Source organism: Ambystoma mexicanum, chromosome 9 (assembly GCF_040938575.1).
Source record: "Ambystoma mexicanum isolate Mex_15411 chromosome 9, UKY_AmexF1_1, whole genome shotgun sequence".
NCBI classification, from domain to species: domain Eukaryota; kingdom Metazoa; phylum Chordata; class Amphibia; order Caudata; family Ambystomatidae; genus Ambystoma; species Ambystoma mexicanum.
In genome coordinates this window covers 787,491,523-787,515,168 of record NC_090931.1, presented here as the reverse complement: position 1 = coordinate 787,515,168, position 23,646 = coordinate 787,491,523, and the positions used below count along the sequence as shown (strand labels likewise).

General features: G+C 47.9%; 1 protein-coding gene across 4 annotated transcripts in view; it reads left to right on the top strand.

Annotated features, from left to right (window-relative positions):
• The window catches only part of ANKRD44 (ankyrin repeat domain 44), a 1,456,106-nt gene that overhangs the window by 1,007,658 nt on the left and 424,802 nt on the right, over positions 1-23,646 (top strand). For all 4 annotated transcript variants that reach the window (XM_069615728.1, XM_069615729.1, XM_069615727.1 and 1 more), the window contains one exon: positions 18,227-18,428. In XM_069615728.1, the coding sequence (XP_069471829.1) occupies positions 18,227-18,428 (202 nt within the window). The remainder of the gene's footprint in view (positions 1-18,226; positions 18,429-23,646) is intronic.

Sequence of the window (23,646 nt, the reverse complement as noted above, 5' to 3'; positions counted from 1 at the left end):
TAAAGAGACTTGAATGGCTTGAGACTATATGCACTAAGCATTATAACTGTTTACAAGATATTCCATACAGATAAATAACCTCTCAGTCTTATACAGAGGTTTAAGAGGTAATGAAGTTAGAGTTTATTTTAAAATAATTTTAGAAAAGAAGTTTATATTAATATATAAGTAACTAAGTGTATTTGTTTACTACATATACCAGAGCCTACCAGACGGTTGCAGGGCTGCAGTGTCTCAGTTGTTATTTTCTCCAAATTCCCCTTTCCCTTTCTTGGGGTTCTCAGCTCAGCTTATACTTAAGGGTTGAGAGGTGAACTCCTGGTGAGGGTCTGTGGGGCCAGCATCAGCTCCTGTGGAATTCAGTCAAGCCGGACCCTGATACCCAGTCCCTGTGGCGCTGGGCCATTATTGAGGACATGTTCCTCATTCCTTTATACCTAGTGGGCGACGAGAACACCATCACAGACTCGCTCAGCACTGAACTGTGGTCCTGCCACGAGTGGGGATCGGCAGCCGGCGCAATTAACCCTTCTCTTCCACAACCCCAGATCGACTTCTTCATGACGGCGGCCAAATTCAAGTGTCAATGGTTCACCAACAGATATCCTCAGCTGAGGAGCCTGGGGAGATGCTTTCTCTTTCTCGTGGGACAGGCTCTCCCTGTGCGCCTTCTGACCAATTCCACTCCTGCTACGTGTTATCAACACACTCAGATATTACCATTGCAGAGTGATCCTCATTGCTCTGGCATGGCCACGGCAGATCTGGTACCCGGACCTGCTCTGTCTGTTAGTGTCTCCATCGAGCTGCCTCCACTTCCGGACCTTCACTCCAGAGAAAACAGGGCAGTTCTGCACCACAACCCAGCATCTCTGAGCCTCATGGCCTGGCTCCTGTAGCCCTAGAGTTTGGGAATTATTCCCTTCCGCTGGATTGCAAGAAGATCCTGGCCAGAGCTTCCTCTACGTTGTCTTCCACAAATGGAAATGTTTCACAGTACAGTGCAGGACTTAAAACATCATGCCTCTGTGAATCACAGCACTGCAGCTCCTACCATACCTGCTTTTTCTGGCCAGGGCTGGGCTGGCCCATGCCTCTATCAAGGTTCATATAGCTGCCATATCCCGGGACACCCGGGCACCTGGCAAGTTCTCCCTGTGGTCGCACTGGTTTGTCAAGGAGTTTCTGAAAGGCCTTTTCCACCGTTGAAGGCGCCTGCTCCTGGTTGAGAGCGCAACGTAGTTTTGACTAAGCTCATGGATCCTCCATTTTAACCCATGCATCATGCCCCTATGAAGCTTCTCTTGTGGAAGACTGCTTTCCTAGTGGCCATCACCTTTGCCAGGCGGGTTGGAGAGGTGCATGCCCTCTCCTGCAAGCAGCCGTATTTGACCTTCCATGCTACAAGGGTGTTGCTGAGGACCCATCCCACACCTTTATGCCAAAAGTTCCCCTGGAGTTCCACCTGAATGAGCCTTTGGTGCTGCCAGTGTTCTTTCCCAGCCCTTCTACGCCTGCTAAAAGGGTCTTGCATTCGCTAGACGTTACTTGTGCTTTGAAGTTTTATATGACATGCAGAAGTGATTTTCAGAGCCTTCTCAATTGTTAGTCAATTTTGGACCTGTGGGGCAATGGGAATGCCCACTCTAAGGCTTCCATATCCAGGTGGCTCTCCGGCTGTATCATGCACCGTCATCGTCTGGTCAACAGACCTCTTCCAGGCTGACCGAGAGCCCATTCCAGCAGAGCCATTGACAGCATTTCTCTCTGCTGTTCCCCTGGTCGGCATCTGCTTGGCTGCTACGTGGAGGTCCACCCACACGTTCATGAGAATACACTGCATTGACAGAGATTTTTGCCTGAGGTGAGTCTCTTTCAGGGGTAAGTTATTGCTTCTCTGAGCATCGTATTCATGAGCATGTGAATCCATGCAAGGCCCCATGCTGGAGAAGGTACAGGTTACTTACCCCTAACTCCTGTTCTCCAGCAAGGGTCTTACATGGATTCACATGCAAAGCCTCCCTCCGTCACCTCTGTGGCTCTTCTTGGTTCATAGTGCCACTTTACATGTTCTACCAAATCTGAAGATGGTTGCCAGGGGTGGAGCATGGTAGCATAAGTGTAATTGGCTGGGGGAATTATGACCCACTGGACAGTGATTGGTTATAGAGGAGACTAGCAGTTTTCAGTCTAAAGTCAAACTGCTTTCTTTTACTGAGAATTCCCAGCCTGACGACAAGGAATATTCATGATCATGTGAATCCATGCCAGACACCATGCTGGAGAAGAGGAGATACAGTTAAGTAACTTGTTTCCTATCTATTTTGTGCTAATCCTTCCTATGAATTTACTGTGAAATCTGTTATTCATCTCTTAATGTAATTTTATGTCACTAAAGATGAACGCTTTCTTCTGTGCAAGACACTGTTCTCAGTGGTGTATGTTATGTTTGTAATTTGCTTGGATGTATGCATGGAACTTATGATGTCAAAGAGAATGCTGCGAGAATGTTGTAGTCTGAGTGAATGTTATGTGTAAACGTTCTACACTTAGGCAGTTGACGAGAGCTTGCCTGGGTGATGGGTGCCAGTAGGTTCCTATGAGACATCTTAATGTAACTTGATGTAACTAGACTAAAGCACCTTACCTGTAGCTGACCTGAAGTGCCTACGACTTGCGCCGGAACATCAATGGTGACGAGCTGGTCTCTCTGAGGGACTTGGAAGCTGACTTGCGTGGCAAGAAAATAATTTAAGCTAGGTAATCTGCTAAAGGGGTGCGGGGGGGGGGCAGAAAAGAAGAGGGAGGACCCACTGCCCCTAAGAATAAGACCCATCACCCAGGGTGAAGAATGGGGTGTTGTATCACCCAGTGAGAAGGCCGAGGCAAGGAAAAGTGTCCTGTGAGACGCAGGACGCAGGACGAAGGAAGTGTCACTGGGCGCAGAAAAAGTTACTCCAGGAATAAAAGAAAGCCGGCATCCAGGTCACAAGATCTACAAGTGACCAAAGAAGGAAGGGGTGCCAGCTCCTTGGGTCGAAAAACGGGTATCCCGGGGCAAAGCCAAGAGGTTTTCAGGCCAGAGGAACTAAACACTGCAGGAGTGCAGAAGGCAGTATCCAGGGCCTGGCTTTATTTATCTATATGCTGCATCTGCCTAAAGATGGAGGCAGGGGTCCCTGTCCTGGTGTTCAGTATCAGCTGTAAACAGCAGCCAAAGTAAAGGATCCAGGGCACCTGAACGTCCCGGAGTAACAGCTGCTTACCGTTGATGTTGTTGGTGAGCAGGAGCTCCGTCGTGTTCCCTAGTTTACAACGTAGGCAATTTAGTGAATGACAATGGCGAGCTCTGGAATGGCTAGTGAAACAATCGTATGTTTGGTCACTGCTTCCCCATCATCGCTTAGCTTGACGTTGGGAAGGGCAAAGGAAAGGACCCAACAACGTTTGAGAATGTGAAGTCTTGATGGTTGATGCAAGTAAGGCAAAGTGAGCAGTCGCTCTACGGGGCATTACTTTGTTCTGTGGGTGTATTGTACATGGTGGAAAACGCGACTATGGTGAAGACACCTGTATCAATGCGGCGTGGAATGAAAAGGCCTGTGCGTGGTCGTGGAGCTGTCCTGTGAAGTTTTGGGCGTCAATTTGTAGTGAAGATGTCCGATATTGATTGTCACGCCAACAAGCAGGATGGGATGGAAATGCACAAAGTGGTTTTATGATGATTGTTGTAGCAGCAAAGTAGAAATAGGCTATCAACGTGGAAATGTAGGTGTGTGTGTTGCATATACTTGCAGAATTGGTTGCACTGTGTGCAAGTTTGAATGCTGGCATTCTGTGGACATTGTTGAGGTTTGCTATAGTATTGCAGGAGATTCAAGGTTATTAGCACTACTCTTTGAGGATTTTCAGGTTAGAGCTGCAATAGCAGCATGGATATTTAGGCAATTGTAGTAATGCAGAGCGTTAAATGTAGTAATGGAAATTTAGGCTAAAGTCGTGCAGAAATGTGGGAAAGTATCTAAGCAGAATTAACTTGATTGAGGTTTTGCAGGTGAAGAGCTGCATTGCCAGCTATGGACTTTTAGCATTTTTTTTTTCCAAAATGTTAATTGTCATAATGTGGATATTGTAGAGCATATTTAATATTATTGTGTTAGAATATTGAATGTTAAAAATGTGTACTAGTACTGACATGTTTTGGTAGAGTGTGTGACTGCACCGGGCATCAGTGTCTGGTATGGTGGAGTGACCGTGCGCTCTTTGAAGTCCACATGTGTGTATGTGGTGCAACTATAGGACTACATCGTCCAGTGGGTGTGACGTAGTCAAGAGTAAGTGGATATGCTGTGAGAGGATGGGTGCAGTATCCACAGAGCAACGCCACGCTTTAAAAAGGTGTGCATGTTCAGTAGTATTGTAAGGGACTACGACGCTGGTGTGAGTTAGCCGTCGGATAAAGGTGGGACTGAAGTGCTTGTGGTTATCCATGGGCAGACACCACTCTATAAAAAGGTGTGCAGATGTGTATGAGACTAAACTCAAAGGTGTGTGAGGTAGTCACAGGAGAGTTGTTGAAGTGTAAAGATTTCAACATGAGTAAAAAGCGGGGGGTCGATCCCAGTGGTAGAATTGTACCGAAAATAAGTAGCAGAACTGTGGTCCCGACAGGGGATAGGGTACACAGAAGCGTAGTGTAACAGACTACTGCAATGCCCCGGTCGCAACACCTTGTCACGTAAGTGACTAGTAACTAAGGCTCCTATTACAACTAATAACTATTCTGCACTGCCCATCTCTATTGAGTAGTCACTGTGTGGCTGGGACTTCTATGGATGTGTGTGGAGCTCGTTTGCTGATGAATGGTTTGGGCTTGTAAAGGAGATGTGTTATGATGTACTTGGTTTGGATATGGAGAAAGCTGGAAAGAGGAAGGGAGATATGTTGTAATGTGCTTGGATGCATGCATGGAACTTATGATGTAAGAGAGAATGCTGTGAGAATGTTGTGGTATGAGTGAGAGAATGTGGTGTGTAAAGATGCTACACTTAGGCAGGCGAAGAGAGCTTGCCTGGGTGATGAGTGCCATTGGGGTCCTATGAGACGTCTTAATGTAACTTGATGTAATTAGACTAAAGTAACTTGCATGTAACTGGCCTCAATTGTCTGTGGACTTGCTTTGCATCAGTTATTAACAAAGGACCAAGTTAAATAGCAAAGGATTGATTGGCCTAAACCTTAGCTCCAAGGGTAGTGACGTGTAATATAGCTCCTGCTTCGTGATATATGTTTTAACTTTGATGATGTTGCCTGTTGGAGAACACAAGCCCCCATCATGCTAGGAAAACGGAATGTAACCAATGCTCCCCCATTTGTGAAAAGGGACAATAAAGCCCACTACTCCCATTGCGTTATTGAAACGCATCGTATACCCTTGCCAAGGGCTACTAACAAAACATGCAGCGTACCCCGGCTGTAATAAGAAACCAAGTGATTCAGAAATGGGGCAATGTCTGAAGGGAGAACAGACAGCAAACCCACAACCCACCACCACACCCCCTCAATCCTACAACCACCTGTAAACCTATCTCTCTAAAAATCTATAGGCGGCATATGGGTTGCCATCAGTTCGCGTGTCACTGATCTTGTCTAGATTTATGACACAATAGTAACTCGGAGGGAGAAGGGGATCACTGTAGTGGCAGTGAAGGGACAGAGAATGGCGCATGGAGGGCGCATTTCCCATTTTAAAATAAATCCTGTATTTTTTGTTTAAACAAAATGCGCATGGGGTATTTAGGAGCTGGTTTGCTAGCTGGAGACACAAAGGACCGTTTTCAAATAATCCTGGAAAATTCGCAGAGGTTCCGAAGGCGTTGCAAGTCATTGTTGGGTTTGTATTTTGGTAATAAGTAATCCCAGTGGCGTCTCTTGATTGGGCCCCTCTACATTGACATGTCTGCTAAGAATTGCCTTCCCTTATAAATGTTTTACCTTTCGTACACTCTCTTTAAATGCTGGGTTTTCGGTGGCTGTTTTAATGGAGATGTTGCCTTCCTGCAGAGTCGAATACTGCCTCTGTTTGCAGGTTGCACCGTTTTACAAGAGACCCAATTACTGTCCTGTGCGAACTACTGGGAGCTCCTTTAGCACTAGGCATTTTGCATAGTATTTCATGCATCTCTTTGAATAAAGGTAAACAAGTAGCTTTGGTCGCGATGGAACACTGTATTGTGTGCACTTTACATGGACCACCATTGTATTGTATTGTATTGCCTATTGAGTTCCCAATTCTACTCTTTGCGGATTAAGCTTTGACTTGACAAAAGCAGCAAAACAAAGCACATAAAATAACAAAAAGCCAGTAATTATGGCCATCAGAGGCAGACAAAGTGGCCTGAATGTGATACTGTAATAAACATTAACAATAAAATGGGTGATGGATAGCAAGGGGGGGGATCGAAATGTGATGAATCACGTGGACTGGTTATTGTTACCCCTCGCTCAACTTTTGCCCGTGTACATCCAAACTGCATACTGCGTTTCCTGTGGCACCAGTCTATTTTAATTCTGTAGTTCTGTAATAAATAAAATAAAAATGCAAGGCCATTTCCAAAAAGGAATTGGCAGAGGTGCTGTTCGGACCCATCGCTGCTTCTCTTTTGGGGGGCCATATTGAATCCATTTGCCAAGCCAACGCGATGCAAGTGAACCCACAGTGTCACAGGTGAGCTTTAACACATTCCCATACGTCACCATGTACTCTTCTTGGGACATGGGCATCACACATTGCACAATTATCTGCCCCTCGCTCGGTCTGAGAGTCTATTCTGAATCTCTCCGAGGGTTCCTCCTAGCATATTGGGTGTCTGTGACTCTAACCTTTGTCACAGTATTTCTGGGTATTCCCTCCTTATCTTTGGTTTTCAATTTCCATGGGGACTCTCCCTAGATGTATGGGAACCCATGAGCAAAGGCTTTCATGGGCTGGACCCTCCTGTCCTGCTACAGTACTCAAATGATTGGCAGTCATAATGATCTTACTGGGATTTGCTTCAGCTTCTACTAACCTCATATACAAATGTGAATTAGGTCTTTGGAAAGAGGGCAAATAAAACTTGCTTTGGTCCAGATCTTCATGGGCTAGGTCACCAGGCTCAAAGAGGGGGGCAGGGCGGGGACATTAACTACGAAGGATACTTTGCAACTCTCACTATGTACGGCCAGGTATCTCATGCCATCAGCTTTCCTAGGTCACAGATTCCCCTCCGTTCCTTGGGACAGTGTCAGGCACCTGGCCTCATCACATTGGAAAGAACAGAACATTATTTACAAATTAAGGATTCAATTCATGCTTCTACTATTTTTGAATACCCAGAATGTCTTGATTATGTCTTATTCTTGATGCAAACTACTCCTTCTTTATGGTAAAGTGGATCAGGGAAAAGGACAACTTTTTGCTTAATGCTGCTCCTCCACAGTCATCTTCCACTGATAATCCATTTACCACGAATACAGAACTTGCTATGTATGTTTTTGATCATAACTCTTCTCCAGCATGGGGTCTGGCATGGATTCACATGCTCATGAATATTCCCCGTCGTCAGGCTGGGAATCCTCGGTAAAGAAAAATCAGTATCAATTTCGTTTCTGATCTGTCTTTCGTAGTAGTAACCAATCACTGATCTCTGCGTCATACTGACCACAGCCAATGACTGTCATATCCCTAAGCCCTGCCTCTGGCAGCCATCTTCAGATTTTTACAGCACGTTCAAGTGTTGGGATCCTCGTGCTATTGCTCTCGAGCTTTAGTGCGTTTTCGCGCTTTTTCATAGGAAAATTCTCTCTTTTTTCGGTCAAAAGAGCCTCAAGCTCCACCGTTTCTTTATCCGATCAACGGGGACCCGTGTCGGATTCTTCTACGCCCCTCAAGGGTGAAGATTTCGTCGAGCCACGCTTTTGGAGGACTCCAGAAGTTTCTCAGGCCCATCTCGGACATGGCCCAGGAGAAGGGAAGCTCCACGCCCGGAAAGCTGTTCAGGGTCTGCCCTGGATGCCAGCTTCAGAATGTCTTTAAGGAGGACGAACACTCCCTTTGCCTCTACTGCCTGCATGAGGACAAGACGCACGTGAAGAAGGACTGTGCGTTTTGCGGCAATATGTCGGAGCGGACCATGAAGGACCGCCATCTGCGTCTCGCCAACTGGCTGAAAGGGAAGAGCCCGTCAGGCGAGAAAAAGAAGAAGACGTCCGAGCGGTCTTCTAAAACCTTTGAGGGCGCCCCGGCGATGGGGGCCCAACAGAAGGCGAAGCACCGCGAGTCCGCTGGCACCGGGAGCGCCGAACGGTCGGGCTCTACAGTTGCCAGGTAGGGCACATCCTCCCCGGCGCCATCAACCACGAGCCAACGCTCTGGCTCGGGTAAGAGGAAGGCCGAGCACCCGGCGAAGCTCCTGGAAAGACCCCGGTCGAGCTCGAAGGCCCCATCGGGGGGGGAGCGAGGCGGTGACCCTCTCCCCAAGGAGAAGGCGGTGAGCGCACCTAAGGTGGTGAAAGCCTTGATCCACCCTGCCAAGGCCTCTATTGAGACAGTCGCGGCGGCCCTGGCTCAGCCTGTGGAGGCTACACCAGTGGAGGCGACTTCGGGGCTCAGAGTCTCCCTGCCACCGTGGAGGGAGTCCTCTTTCAAGCCCATCGACAGGACTCCTGTGAAACCTCCGACGGAGAAGAAAAAGGGGGGCAGGAGGTCATCGTGGATTCGGCCTCAACCTCTGAAGAGGAGCTGATCGAAGTCTTAAGCCACGGCATTGGCGTGGAAGAAGACCAGCCCGTCGGGAGGGACCCCGACGTAGGAGACGACAAGAATGTCGAGGGTGCCGACGAGGCTCCTGACCGCCCGTCGGAATCCCCTCAACCAGTGCCGCAAGAAAACTCCGCGGCCATTTTGTTGGCTATACAGTCCTTATGCTCGGAGATAAGGACGAGATTGCCGTTACCACCAACGGAGGAACCGCTCCCGACGGGGGACCCGGAGCCAGGCCCTTCTGGGAGCCCTCCTCCTAAGAGAAGAAGGATTCATCCTCCACCTCCTTTTCAACCATCGCGCCCTGCTCAGCCCTCCTCCCCGTCCACGACCCGTGGGGATGATACGGGGATGGACACGGCCGCGACGGGTACAGACGACGAGGTTTACGACGAGGATCTTCCATCGTCACCTCCTCCCCGGGCTTCCCCGCCCGACGAGATTGGTTCGTTTCATGCCATGATCGCCAGGGCATCCGAGCTTTTCCAGCTCTGCCCGGAACAGAAGAAGGAAGGTTTCCTTTATCAACGGCGCAAGACCAAGAGGAAGACAGTCCTCGCTGTACCTCTACTGCACGATATCTGGGATGAGGGTCTCGCCCTCCTCAAGAACCCATCCACAACGCCTGCGAGGAGGGATCGGTACGAGAAGAAGTACCGGGTCCTGGACGTGGCCCCCTTGTGCCTTCGGGCACAGCCGACCCCGGACTCGGTCGTCTACGCGGTGGCCAGGAAGAAAGCGGGGAGGGCTTCGGCCTCTACGTCAACCTCCCCCCCCGGACGGCGAGGGAAAGAAATTGGACACGATGGGACGCAGAGTCATCTCATCGGCAGCGATGACGATTAAGGCTGCCAACGCCTTGGCTATCGTAGCCCGCTACGACAGGGAGTTGTGGTACAAGATCGCCCCCCTGCTGGACTTCCTACCGGACGACAAGAGGGCAGAGGCCCTAGAGATCTTGCAGGAAGGAGAAGTGGCGTCGGACCACGCCATTACGATAGCGACGGACATCGCTGACACTGGATTTCGCCAGTTGGGCAACGGCGTGTGCCTTAGACGGCGTGGATGGCTCAAGGCAACGGACTTCTGGCAGGACGTGCAGACCAGAGTTTTGGACATGCCGTTCGACGGGAGCAACCTGTTTGGGAAAACAGTGGACGATTCCCTACAAGCCATCAAGACGGACACGGAGACGGCCCGGGCTCTTGGTGTTCTCCAGCAACGACGGCCGCCCTTTCGGAGCACCGGAGGCAAGCAGGGTGCCTCCAAAGGTTCCGGCGGTGGATATTCCACCTACCGTCAAGCGGCCCGTTCGTCGTCGCAGGAAGCCTACAGGGGACGAGGCAAGTCGGGCAGACCCCGCCGTCGTCGCCAGGGAGGACAAGGCGGCAAAGCCTCGTCGAAGCAGGACTGAACCGGCCGTGGGGTCGGGCCCCCACCGAAGCATCCTGGTGGGAGGCCGGCTGGCGAACTTCGTCAGCATGTGGGAGTCCATCTCCACCAACCGTTGGGTGCTGGACGCCCTGACCCAGGGTCACGCGCTCGAGTTTCTAAAGAAGTGCCCGCGCGTCCCCCCCGTGGCCAGGAAGGAACATCACGTCCCTCAACTTCTCTTGGAGGTAAAGGCGATGCTCAAGAAGGGCGCCATCAAGCTCGTCCCAAAGAGGCTTTGGGGCTCCGAAGTTTACTCAAGATACTTCCTCGTGAAGAAGAAGACAGGAGGATGGCGTCCCATCCTGGACCTACAACGACTGAACAAATTCATCAAGGCACAGAAGTTCCGGATAGTCACCCTCCAGGACGTCATGGGTCAGCTGGAGGAGGGCGATTTCCTGTCGTCGTTGGATTTGTAGGATGCTTACTTCCATATCCCCATCCTAAAGGTACACCGAAAGTTTCTCAGATTCGTGGTCCAAGGGCGTCACTACCAGTTCAGAGCCCTTCCCTTCGGATTGAGGTCGGCACCCCGGGTGTTCACCAAGTGCCTCGCACCGGTGGCGGCGCAGCTGCGCCTGGAGGGGATCCACGTCTACCCCTACCTGGACGACTGGCTCATCCGAGCAAAGACCAGGGAGATCGCCGCAGAGCACACGGCGAGGACCGTCCAACTACTCACGAACCTGGGATTCTCCATAAACTACGCCAAGTCCCACCTGGTGCCCGCGCAAGACGCACTGTTTCTGGGAGCGAAACTCGACACAGTGTTGCTTCTGGCCTCTCCGTCGGAGGAAAGGATGAGGGCCATCTTGGGCAAGGTGCAGCGGATGCTGGTTGCGGACGCGGCCAGGGTGAGGTCCATCAAATCCCTCCTCGGAATTATGTCTTCTTGCATTTATCTCATCCGCCTGTGCAGGCTTCGGATGCGCCCGTTAAAGGAGTTCCTGGACGCTCGCTGTATCCAGACGACGGGCAGCTTCGAGGACAGGATCACATTCGACGAGAGCTTCTGACGAGCGATCCGGTGGTGGGGCACCTGCGCGCATCTGACGGCGGGCATGGACTTCCAGACGCCGGGCCACCAGAAGACGGTGACCACGGATGCCTCCCTGGAAGGGTGAGGAGCGCACACCGAAAATCTGCATGCGAGAGGCCTCTGGCTTCCGACGGAGAAGTCCCTCCATATCAACGTTCTGGAGCTCCGTGCAGTGTTTTGGGCCCTCAGGTCCTTTCTTCCGTCCCTCAAGGGCAAGGTGGTGAGGATCTTCACCGACAACACCACCACCATGTTCTACATCAGGAAGCAGGGCGGTACCAGATCCCCCGCCATGTCCAAGGAGGCGCAGGATCTTTGGCATTGGGCCGTCGCCCAAGGGATGTTTCTGGTGCCGTTTCATCTGGCAGGAATAAAAAACACCATCGCCGACTCGCTCAGCAGAGAGCTGCGCTCGTGCCACAAGTGGGAACTACGACAGGATCTAGTGGACCGCCTCTTCCAACGGTTGGGCACACCCCAGATCGACCTGTTCGCGACGGCGACGAACTCCAAGTGCCGGAGGTTCGCCAGCAGGTTTCCCCAGCCGAGGAGCATGGGCGATGCTTTCTCGTTCCCCTGGGAGGGCCTGTTCCTATATGCATTCCCTCCATTGCCGTTGCTGATCCAGCTCATCAACCAGCTCAAGAGTTCACGGTGCAGGATGATCCTCGTCGCACCTGCATGGCCGAGGCAGATATGGTTCCCGGACCTTCTGGACTTGTCAGCGTCCCCGTCAATCAAGCTGCCAGTGGATGCGGATCTTCTCTCCAGGGAAGGAGGCGCCATCCTCCATCACGACCCGAAGTCGCTGAACTTGCAGGCCTGGCTCCTGCAGAGTTAGAGTTTGGAGGTTACGACATACCGGCCGACTGCAGAGAGGTTCTTGCAAAGGCCAGGGCGTCCTCAACTCTTAAATGCTACAGACACAAATGGAAGAGGTTCTCTGTCTGGTGCCACGCACAGAAGATTAACCCTCTACGGGTTATGGCTCCTCAAGTACTGCCGTACCTACTGACCCTGGCCAAAGCTGGACTGGCGCACGCTTCCATCAAGATTCATCTTGCTGCGATCTCCCGATACACCAGAACCACGGGACGAACGTCTTTGTGGTCTCTTCGTCTGGGGAAAGAATTCATGAAGGGACTGTTCAGATCGTTCCCGCCGGTGAAGGCTCCGGCCCCGGCGTGGGAGCTCAACGTGGTGCTGACCAAGCTCATGGGACCTCCGTTCGAGCCTCTACACTCAGCTCCGTTGAAGTTCTTGTCGTGGAAAACAGCGTTTCTTGTGGCCATCACCTCCGCACGACGGGTGGGAGAGATCCAGGCCCTTTCCTGCAAGCCCCCGTACTTGACTTTTCACAAAACGAGGGTAGTGCTCAGGACGCACCCCTCCTTCATGCCCAAGGTGCCGTCGGACTTCCACCTCAATGAACCCTTGGTGTTACCTGTTTTCTTCCTGTCGCCTTCGTCGCCGGCTGAAAGGACTTTGCACTCGCTGGATGTTGCTAGAGCGCTGAAGTTCTACGTGGACCGCACGAAGAGTTTTCGGAAGACGTCACAACTTTTTGTGAACTTTGGTCCTGTCAATCAGGGGAAGGCTCTCTCAAAGGCTTCCATTTCCAGATGGCTCTCCGGCTGTATCATGTACTGTCATCGGTTGGCAAACCGACCGCTGCCCGGCCGTCCGAGAGCCCATTCCACCAGAGCGATCGCAGCTACCACGGCGTTCCTATCTGGTGTGCCCCTGCTGGACATCTGCAGGGCTGCTACGTGGAGGTCGACGCACACCTTCATGAAATTCTACTGCGTCGACCGGGATTCCAGGGAGGAGTCCAGGGTCGGCCAAGCAGTGCTGCGCAACCTGTTCGCCTAAGGTGAGCCTGGTGAGAAGGTAAGAGATGCTTAATGTTGAGTTGTTGTATTGCTTAATGTTGAGCCTGTTGCCACCGCCCGTGGTTGTGCATGTGTGTACTGCTATGTATTCCTTTATTCATGAGCATGTGAATCGATGCCAGACCCCATGCTGGAGAAGGAACAAGTTACTGACCTGTAACTGTTGTTCTCCAGCATGGGTCTGGCATGGATTCACATGCGAACCCACCCGCCTACCCCTCTGCGGCTCTTCACTTGGTCATACTGCCACTTCACGTGCTACCAAATCTGAAGATGGCTGCGAGAGGCGGGGCTTAGGGAGATGGCAGTCATTGGCTGTGGTCAGTATGACGCAGAGATCAGTGATTGGTTACTACTACGAAAGACAGATCAGAAACGAAATTGATACTGATTTTTCTTTACCGAGGATTCCCAGCCTGACCACGGGGAATATTCATGAGCATGTGAATCCATGCCAGACCCATGGTGGAGAACAACAGTTACAGGTAAGTAACTTGTTCCTTCCATCTATATGCTCTGGAAGGGTTTTCCCGCCCCTTGCACTCCCAGAAGGGTTCTCAGACGTAATTGCATCGAGTTCCTCCTGTTCTGGCGTCCACCTCTTCGTAAGCTTCACTGTCATGCTTTTGAGAAAACAGACGGAAGTGGCCTGCTAAGGAAATGTCTCTTACGCCCTATACGTCGAACACAGATAAATCAACCTTACAAGGTATCCCTTGAAATATGCAGACTCTTCAAGTGATTGAAGGGCAAAGGAGTCAAGGCAAACTCGCAGGAAGAAGCAGGTTGGGTAAAAAGTACAATCAACCAACACAATAGACACTCTTCGCAATATATTTGTAAGCATATATCCTTTATATGAGAGGTATGCAGAGAAGATAACTACAGTAATAGCTGTTTAACAGTTTATGAGTAAAGTATTTCAGAAAGTATTACTTCCAAGTGTGTCACACAAATGTTCTACAGCACCTTAAACTTGAGAGATCATCATTCCTTCAAAGCTCCAGGATTCAGAAAATAGTCTTTTAATAAGCTGAGCTGTGATTGGTCAAGTGGGATGCAGGGCGTGAGATGCTGAGGTTCCTCTGGCCCGATGCTGCATACTGTGCCCCACACATGGGGAGAGCAGAAAATTGTCCTTGTATATGAGCTTCAATTTGTTTCCTCCAGAATAGATCTAATGTATAGCTATACCAATATAAGAATTTGTCAAGGGGACTGTGGAAGTTGAAGGGGACCCTTATCACTGGCTCCCCATTGTGTCTGCACATTGGTACCCCTTTATCTGATCCCATGCTTGTCAGACTCTGTCCTGGCCAGATCTCTTTTTCTATTCTTTCTAAGAATATGATGGCCATGTACCAGACTCCCCAGAAGCATGGCATGGATGATGGATGTTTATGTTGTAAATAAAGTGAAGACAGTTTAGACTCTTGATTTTAAAAATAAACCTATGGCTAATATACAATTACTAGGATATTTTTGTTGCCAGGGCATATACTTAGAGTTCCACAGCGCCTTGAGTCCAGCAATGGGAAGGATACTGAAAAAGGGCCATAACCAAAAAGAGATCTATCCATGCTAAGTATAACATTAATTTTATTTTATTTTGGTAAACTACTGCTTATGGATTGCTCCACAACCATACTCAGAATAGTAAAGGGCTTTGTGCGATCGGCTGTTCCATTCTATAGATTTCCCATTTTAGGTTCTGGATCAGGGAAGATGTGCATAGCCTTCAAATGGATCTATAGAATCCCCTAGTGTCCCTTCATACACCCTGCACTCCCAATACCTTCAGAATGAGCCTGCCCTGGGTTTTTTGAAAGCAGGATGTAATTGGGATCAAACCTCTGCATGTTTGTGAAATTAATGGCTATTCCAGAAGTATTCCTAAGTGATGACCAGTGATAACGCCCATGTGGTATGTAGAGCTATATATAACATGCAACAAAATGTACTAAAGACTCATAACCTGCAGTACCAGTCCAGCTCTATCACAAGACAAGAAAAGGCTGTCGACATTGGCACTGGTAGCAGGCAGACTCCATTTTGAGCCTTCCATCATCAAATATTGAACCTTTCCCAAACCTGGAGGCTGGTGAGGAGAGAAGGATTTTAAAATGTCACTTTGTCTAGCACAGGGTTCTGCAACTTTTGGCTCTCCAGATATTTTGGTCTACAAGTCGTATCAGCCCTAGGCAGCATAGTCGGTCAGCGGAATCAGGGGAGTCATAGTCCAAAACATTTGGAGATCCATAGGTTGCAGACATCTGGTCTAGAGTAGTGAAAATCATGCATGTGTGGAATACATTGAGACATCCCGGGACTACACCATTCCTGGGGAGCAGTGCACCATTGACGAAGGGGGTCTTTGTGTTTTGCATAACTTTCACGCGCAGCCAAAAATAGTCATGCATTATGTTGTATAGTATAATGTGGTTCTCTTCAGTTCGTATGCCTAAAAATAATATTTAATGCACTTGTAATGCTGCTATTTAGTGTAATAATATGTTTAGTTTAGTTTATTATTTATAGGGCGCGCCATACCCTGGGGCATCAGGGCGCACAGGACAAGAATATGCTCAGCTTAGTTACAAGTACATAATAAGTAATAACAGTGCAAGGGTATCATACAATGTACATTATATAGTAGGCATATATATACACGGCCGGAACTAGGTCCAGAGCCAACACAGTTTTACAGGTGTGGATATACTATCGGGAGTATACAATAGTATATACATTAGTAATATACATACATACAATATAGAGTATACAATAATATATACAGCAGTAATATACAGGTATCATTCCAGTGACATTCCAGTGCAGAAGGAAGTTGAATTAGTTAGTCTGGAATAGGGGTGCCAGTGGAGCTTCAGTTAGTTTACCAGTGGAAACAGTCAGGGCAGGGAGGTTAGTTAGGCGTCATTTACTCTCAGCCAATTGATCAAGTTCTGCCTGAATTTCGCAAAGGGCTGGTGTTCTCTGATGCCAAGTGGTAGTGTGTTCCACAGTTGTGCTGCCTTGACTGGGAAGCTCTGTCCTCCTATAGTCGCGAGTTTAAATCGCGGGACTTGTAGGCAGTTAGCATTTGCTGTTCTTGTGGGTCTGGTCGAGGTTCTAGGGTGTAGCCTATCCTTAAGGTATGGTGGTGCTTTGTTGTGGAGGCACTTGTGGGTGAGGGAGGCAATTTTGAGTTTAATTTTATCCTGTGTGGATAGCCATTTATGTTGTCTTCTTACCGAGGATATATGCTCCTTTCTGCTAATCTTGAGAGCTGCTCTCAGGGCATTATTCTGGAGGACCTGGATTTTATGAATAGTCTGTTTATTTGCCCCAATGTAGAGTCCATTGCAATAATCCAATTTGGAAAGTATGAGGGCTCTGGCGAGCGTGATGCAGCTGTCTGTAGAAAGGAATTGTTTGCTCGCTCTGATGAGTTTGCATGTGTATGCGGTAGCTGAGGCTAGGGAATTAACTTGTTTAGCAAAGTTCAAGGTGGCATCTAGGTAAAAGCCTAGGTTCTTCACTTCCTTAGCTACTTTTATGATGTTCCCATCGATGATGAAATTGGCATAATCCGGGCTGAGTTTGGTTATGTATGTCGGGGTGCCTAGGATAATGAGTTCAGTTTTGTCATCGTTCAGGCATAGGCCGTGTGTGGCCATCCATGCCTGAACGATGCTGTAGACTTTATTCACTAAGGCCAGATCCCTGACGTAGTCACCTGAAAGCGGGAGGAGGATCTGGGTATCGTCTGCGTAATTAGTGTAGGCAATACCCAGATGATCCATTTCGTCAAAGAGTGGCTTTGTGAATACATTGTAGAGGGTGGGTGACACACAGGATCCCTGAGGTACCCCACATGTTATGGGGATCGGGTCTGCTGAGGCTGAGGGAGAAAAGACTCTCATAGTTCTGTTACTCAGGAAAGACTTGATCCATATTATGGCCTCTTTGGAGAAGTGGGCTGCGGAGTCTAGGTGGCTACATAATACTGTATGGTCGACTAAATCAAAGGCCGCTGAGAGGTCTAGCAGTAGGAGAAGGGCTGCTTGGCCGTTGTCTCTGCATTGGTCTATTTGGGCCTTGAGATCGATTAGGGCTGTCTCAGTCCCATGCTGTGGGCGGAATCCGGAATGTCGTGTTCCAAGTAAAAGGTTAGATTCAAGGAAGTTTTGTATTTGCATGTATGCCACTTTGTCTAAGATTTTTAGAAGAAAGGGCACGGTCGTGATAGGCCTGAAGTTGGTAGGAATGGCCGGGTCAAGGGTTTGCTTCTTTAGGAGTGGCAGTACCCAGGACTCCTTTAGGTTATTCGGTACAGTGCCTGTGGTAAAGGATGAGTTGATGAGTTTGGTTATAAATGGCGATAATTCTCTTGCAGCATTCTTGATTAGTTGGGCAGGGCATTGATCACCTTTACAGTTGGATGGTTTAAGTCCCAAGATAACTTTTTCTACCTCAATGGTCGATACCTTAGCAAAGCAGAAACGTAATTCTTGTTTAGGTTTAGGTTTTAACGGTGGACCTATAGTCTGTCGGATGTGAGGTGTAAGAGAAGCTTTTTTGAGGGCAATTTTAGTTTGTAGATTGGCTACTTTGTTGGTGAGGGCCGACTGTATGCTGGAGCACCAATTTTTATCCTTGGTGCAGTATTCTTGGGGGGCAATAGGAGTTTCCAGTTCTTTAAGGATGCTGATCAATTCTCTGACACTAGATTTAGATTGTGATATTCTGGTGTTGTACGTTTCCTGTTTGGCTAGTAAGATGTCTTTCTTATATTGGGAAGATGCCTTAGCTAGGTTGAGTTTGTTTTCGGCTGAGGGAGAGAGTCTCCAGGTGGTTTCAAGATTTCTTTTGTTTAGCCCGAGCTTTTTTAGGTGAGGAGTGAACCATGTAACACAACAATACATTTGCTCATCTTTTAATATGTGTAACCTTTTGTATAAAGTAGCCTACATTGTTGGTGGAAAGCGAGCTGTGCTCTTGCCAGCTCTTCAGACAGCAGACTTTCTAGGGATTATCTAATGTATGTTCTTTGTTTTCTAGGCATACAATGGCCATTATCAAGCATTGGAAGTTCTGCTGCAGTCTCAGGTAGACTTGGATATGAAGGATGAGCGAGGGCGCACAGCCTTGGATCTGGCAGCCTTCAAAGGGCATGCAGAATGTGTTGAAGCCCTCCTTAACCATGGAGCATCCATCCTGGTCAAAGATAACGTGACCAAAAGAACGCCTCTTCATGCGGCAGGTAAAAACCAGTGGAACTTCATGGGTACCTTTTGTATGTTTCAGGTGGCAATAAAAAACAATTTCTCAAGATTGGAAATTCATGTCTCTTCAATGATCTGTAAGTGTTGTGATGAATCCAGTGGAGTCATCACAAATTCCCTGATGGTCACCTCCTCCCATGTGGCCAGCGGACGGCAGCCGCTGCCTGGTCCTGACCCTGGGGGGTGATTATATGAGGGAGGATCACATGGGAGCAGATAGCTACTGGGGAGACATTTTGATTCCATTGAAGAAGACCGTGTTCCCCCTTTCCCATTAAGAAGAACCCCTAATACCTACGTTTCTGATGGCCTTTTGTCATTCTGTTCAGGCCCCCACATTTGCCTCAAACCCCTACAGCACATACACAACACCTTTTTCTGGGTATCCAGTCATTTTTTCGAAACCATAGTTTCGAATGACAAAAGTTTCATTGAAAAAAATGCATTTTTTTGTAGGTCAAGTTTTTTTTAAAACTAAAATGGGTGTTAAGGGGTAAAAAAACAGGGGCTGGGGCCTGCCCAGGAAATTAATTTTTTTTAAATGTGTTTTTTTGCCGCATTTTTATTAGAAACTTTGCCATTCGAAACAATGGCATTCAAAAATATCACTATAAACCCTTTTTCTGATATGCCTTCATATGAGCACCCAATGGAAAACCAAATAGGAGTCTGGAATCCAATGTCATCCATGGACTCCAACTCCCATACTCACTCAGGTACTGAGACGAGGTAGAGAAGTAAAGAGATTGTACAAAGTAACTAGATCTGAAAGTACCATCTGCAGACTAGTTGTTTTCCATACTTACAATGCGTGGAACTTTTAAAGATGGAAAGCGCACTATGGGCGTGAGCAGTACAGGAGAAGACAGTGAATTCCAGAGGTAGCCTCGAAAATGCGAAACATGCAGAGAAGGTTACCAGGACAGACGGAGGGATGCTGCAGACGACAAGGAAAAGTTGTGGAGACTTGAGGAGCTGTGCAGAAGTTCCTGGGTGTCAGGCCATTCGTGGAAGCAGTGTTCATCCGTCCAGAATATGAGAGGAAGCCAGCATGTAACTGCAGAACCGCAGCAAATGCTGGAGAGATCTCTGCTGACTCCAGGGTGAAAAGCGAACGAAGAAGGTGCTCCACAAAGGCACGGGCAGAGTTGGAGACACAAAAATAGACCAGTGACCCTGCCGAAAGCAGCTGGGGACCCAGGGGCGTTACGATAAGTGCACCAGCCTATATTTGATAAATATGGGATTGCTAATAATGAAAAGAGAATAAGAAGAATGTTTGTATGAAGACAAAACACAGTACAAAGAAAAACCTGAAACCAATACAGGTGCATGAGATGCCAGCATGGAGATGTTTGATCAAGTGTTACCATAAGCCAATATGCCAAGTACCCCATGGTATAGACCATTTTGGTATAACGAAAGAACTGTAAATCAACTAAGAGAAGTCCTGGCAGACGAGTACACCAGGCATTGGAAGTTGGGTAAAGATCCCTGGCAGGAGAGTATACCAGGTAATTAAGAGTGAATGAAGATTTCCGTGCAGGGGAATACACCAGGCAATCTGCAGCGTAAAAGAAAACCCTACAGAAAGACTGTTGCAAAACTTGTGATATCAACAATAACTTTGTGAGTTCAAAGCAGTGAGTGAAGATACCTGGCAGTTGAGTACACCAGGCAGTCTGCAGAGTTAAAGAAAACCCTACAGAAAGACTGTTGAAAATCTTATGATTTCAACAAGATTTTTTTGGGAGTCAAAAGCAACTTTAAAGAACTTTTACTTAAAGGGACGCTCTTGCAATTTCTTTTTGAAGAATCTCAGGGAAGGAAAACATCACCTACGTTCAAGGATCTTTTACCTTGCAGAACGTTTTCGTTGGAGTTATTAAAATCTTTGGTTTTGAGCGCTTTTGCCATCAAGTCAGAGACATTTCCTTGCAACCTTTCTTGTTTTGTTTGTAGTGTGAGGGCCAGGATAGGACATTTTACATACAAGGACAGATTATTAGTTACAGACTTACTGACAAAGACAGATCCTTAGTTTTGCTTTCTAGGTAGGGAAATTCCTCTTTAGAATAGGGTTAGAAAGGCATTTAACCAACCTCCTTTTCATTTAATAAATGGCTTTGTTTGAAAACATGAACACCTTTTGTCCGCCTCTCCTTGCTGACCCCTCACAGTATACAGATTAAAGGCCCCTCCACATGCTCCGAGTTAAAGTTCCAGTTGAGACGTGCAGGGGAAGGTGCCTTTAAAGGAAGTTAAATTAATCTTTCCCTCCACACCATTTTGCAGGTTCTCACCATCTAGAATGTTTCCATACCTTCAGGAGGACCACAGTATCTGAAAAATGTATGGTTCTATGAGCATGTCACAAAATGAGGACAGAGATGAGTTTCTTTTTAGAGTGATTAACCTGTTTATTAGAAGACTTTCTTGGGAGGGTAGAATATAATGCCTGTAGGCACTAAGGAAAGCCTTTATAAACAAATGGGGTGGGGGCGGGTGGGGGTTTATACGTAAACAATGTTCAGGACATGGATACACAAAGTGAGACTTGATGGCCCAATTCTCTGCGAAAGGGTAGTGTGGCGAATCGCGGGATTCAATCACTTCTCCCCAAGGGGGGAAAGGGGAGCTTTCCTTGTGAGGCTAGGGAGGTGAGCCTACTACACAATATTCCCCCTAGGGGTGGCAGCAAACGGGACATCACAAAGAGAGACTCCCCCCTGGGGACAAGGACTACTGTCCCCATGAGGAATTCCCTTTCTATCATACTCGGAAACCCCCTAATACCATATTAGTTGACAGAAAACCAGAATCCTCCTATATCTGCTATTGTGATATCTTTGCAGAAGATAAGTATCTGCTTGATACTGAGATGAATAAAAACCCAGGAGTGATAAAGAATAAGTTCCTTTTAGGTACTGGGACGAAGAACCTCAAAGGAGTTATAACAAGTAGAACTGTACACAAAGAAAGGACTGCCACGAGAAACTGTGGAAAACCCAGAGCAGCATCATAAGATTCTAACAAGCTGGATTAAGGAGGCTGGAAGCCTGGAAAGAACTCTGCTTCCCACGTGGTGAGCAGCTGTGGGAGACAAGCACCTGAGTTTCACTCAGAGGGACAGACTACCCAGTGTCTGTCAACCACGTAATTCCAGCAGGCACATGGCTAGAAGATGAACCGAGGGAATCCAGAGCAAGGAAGTGCCTTAGCTGTCTAGCACCCGAGTCTGACCCGAGAGAAACTGCACAGCCGAAAGGAGTATCCAAGAAGGAAGCAGTGGCCAAAAGAGGGAGCGATCGAGAAAAATCGTTTCAGTGCCAATACTACATTTGCAAGGCGATACCAAAGTGTATGTGAGGAGGAAGAAGTGCACATCGAAACCATCCTGACAAGATCTGAAGCACTAGAGGGAAAACACCAACCCAGTGACGCAGCCCTCTTGCATTGAAGGTTATTGGTAGAGCGGGAGATCTGGGAAGTCGTGCATGATTAAAGGTTTGGATAATCATATTCATTCTAGTTGGTCCAACGAATATACCGAAGGGACTCAGCCTACTCATCCCAGTGAATAACCCAGTATTCAGAAGAGTGAGAATCATTCAGAGACTCGGCCTACTCGTCGTAGTGAGTGGTCCAATATTAAGAAGAGTGAGAATCATTCAGAGACTAGGCCTACTCATCCCAGTGAATGGACAAATCATAAAAGGAGTGAGACAGGTCACTGGGTACATCACACAGATCCCAGTGAGGAGACAAGAACTCTGCAAGTTATAGTAAACGATACAAAAAAAGGTGTACAACTGGCAAAGCTGGGCATAGGAAAAGGGAAACTGTCAACTATGGAGAGGAACAGGGTAAAAGAAAATTCAGGTGCATGAGTGCCTACAGAGAGGAACTTGAAAGGCCAAGGAGAAATAAACAAAGGGGTGCAGAGAGGTTCCCTAAGAGAACTGAATGAACTGGTGCAAGGAATAGCTAAGAGTTCTTTTAAGATCCTATGCTGAGAAGTACTTGTTGGAAAGCAATCCCAGGAGAAGGGAGTCAGTCTCCTGGTCTTAAGTTATTTAGGATAAGTGGTAGGATCAGTGAAGATTTGTTTTTGACGGAGGACAGACTTTTACTTACCCCAGTTTAGTTGTGTTAGATAGGTAAACCCTCAGAGTAGGGAAAGTTAGGCATTTTCATATTACTTATTATAAAGATCCCTTGAAATGGCAAATCTTGGTCTGTCTCCTGCTTCTGACCTACAACAGTAGTCTTTTCCCTATTCTCAATAAGCCTCTTTCCTCTTCTGAACACCATAATCTAAACACAAAAGTTCCAAAAAGTGGGCAACCAAATTCCAAACCCTATACTTCTACATCCTAATAGGCCACTGGCCAGCCCTAATCTAGAAATATAAAAGCTCAATATTCTGGCCAACACAAAAGTTGAAATCTTGTATATAGTATCACCCTGTAGGTTTCACCCACCTAATGTACTCACACTTGCAGTCCAGTCCTCTTGCATCTTTAGGGTTGTTCTTTCAGGCCTTGCATTCCTCCAGTTTCCTCTGGGTTGAATCTTGATAGTCCTTTTACTCTGGATTCCTCCTCGGTTTTCTGAAGATCTCTCCTCAGACCCAGTGCTTTTTTAACTTCTTGGAATCTTCTGGTTCTCGTAAATTACTATTTATAACCCCCTTCATTCAGGGTCCTTTTAAGGCAGCCTATATTATTTCCCTGGTGGAAAACCATTGGTTCTGGCTTTCCAATTCCTCATGAACTTGAGAGGAGCTGTTGTGCCCTTCTCGCCAGCCTGCCTCTTGCATGACCTCCAGGACCCAGCAGCTCTTCCTCGCCTTCCAGTCTCTCCAGGCTTGCATTGCCGTCCTCCGGGCAGCAGTGCTCCCAGCACTCTTCTATGCAGCAGTCTCCCCTTGTATCTAGGGAGCCACCGCACGAACATCTGCTTCCTCCAGGCCCAAGACACTGAATTAACTTTTCCAGGCTCTGTTACATCCACCAGGCTTTTCTAAATCTGACTACGATTGCAGCTTCCCTTTGTGCTCTTGTATTCTCTCCTGTGATTTAGTATTTTCCTTGAGCGTTTTACTTCCCCTCATTATGTGATTGCTTGTTTAGTTCAGTGCTTGGTTCTTGGGGTGATCTTTTCTATTGGGCTTTAACTGGAACCGCAAGATAT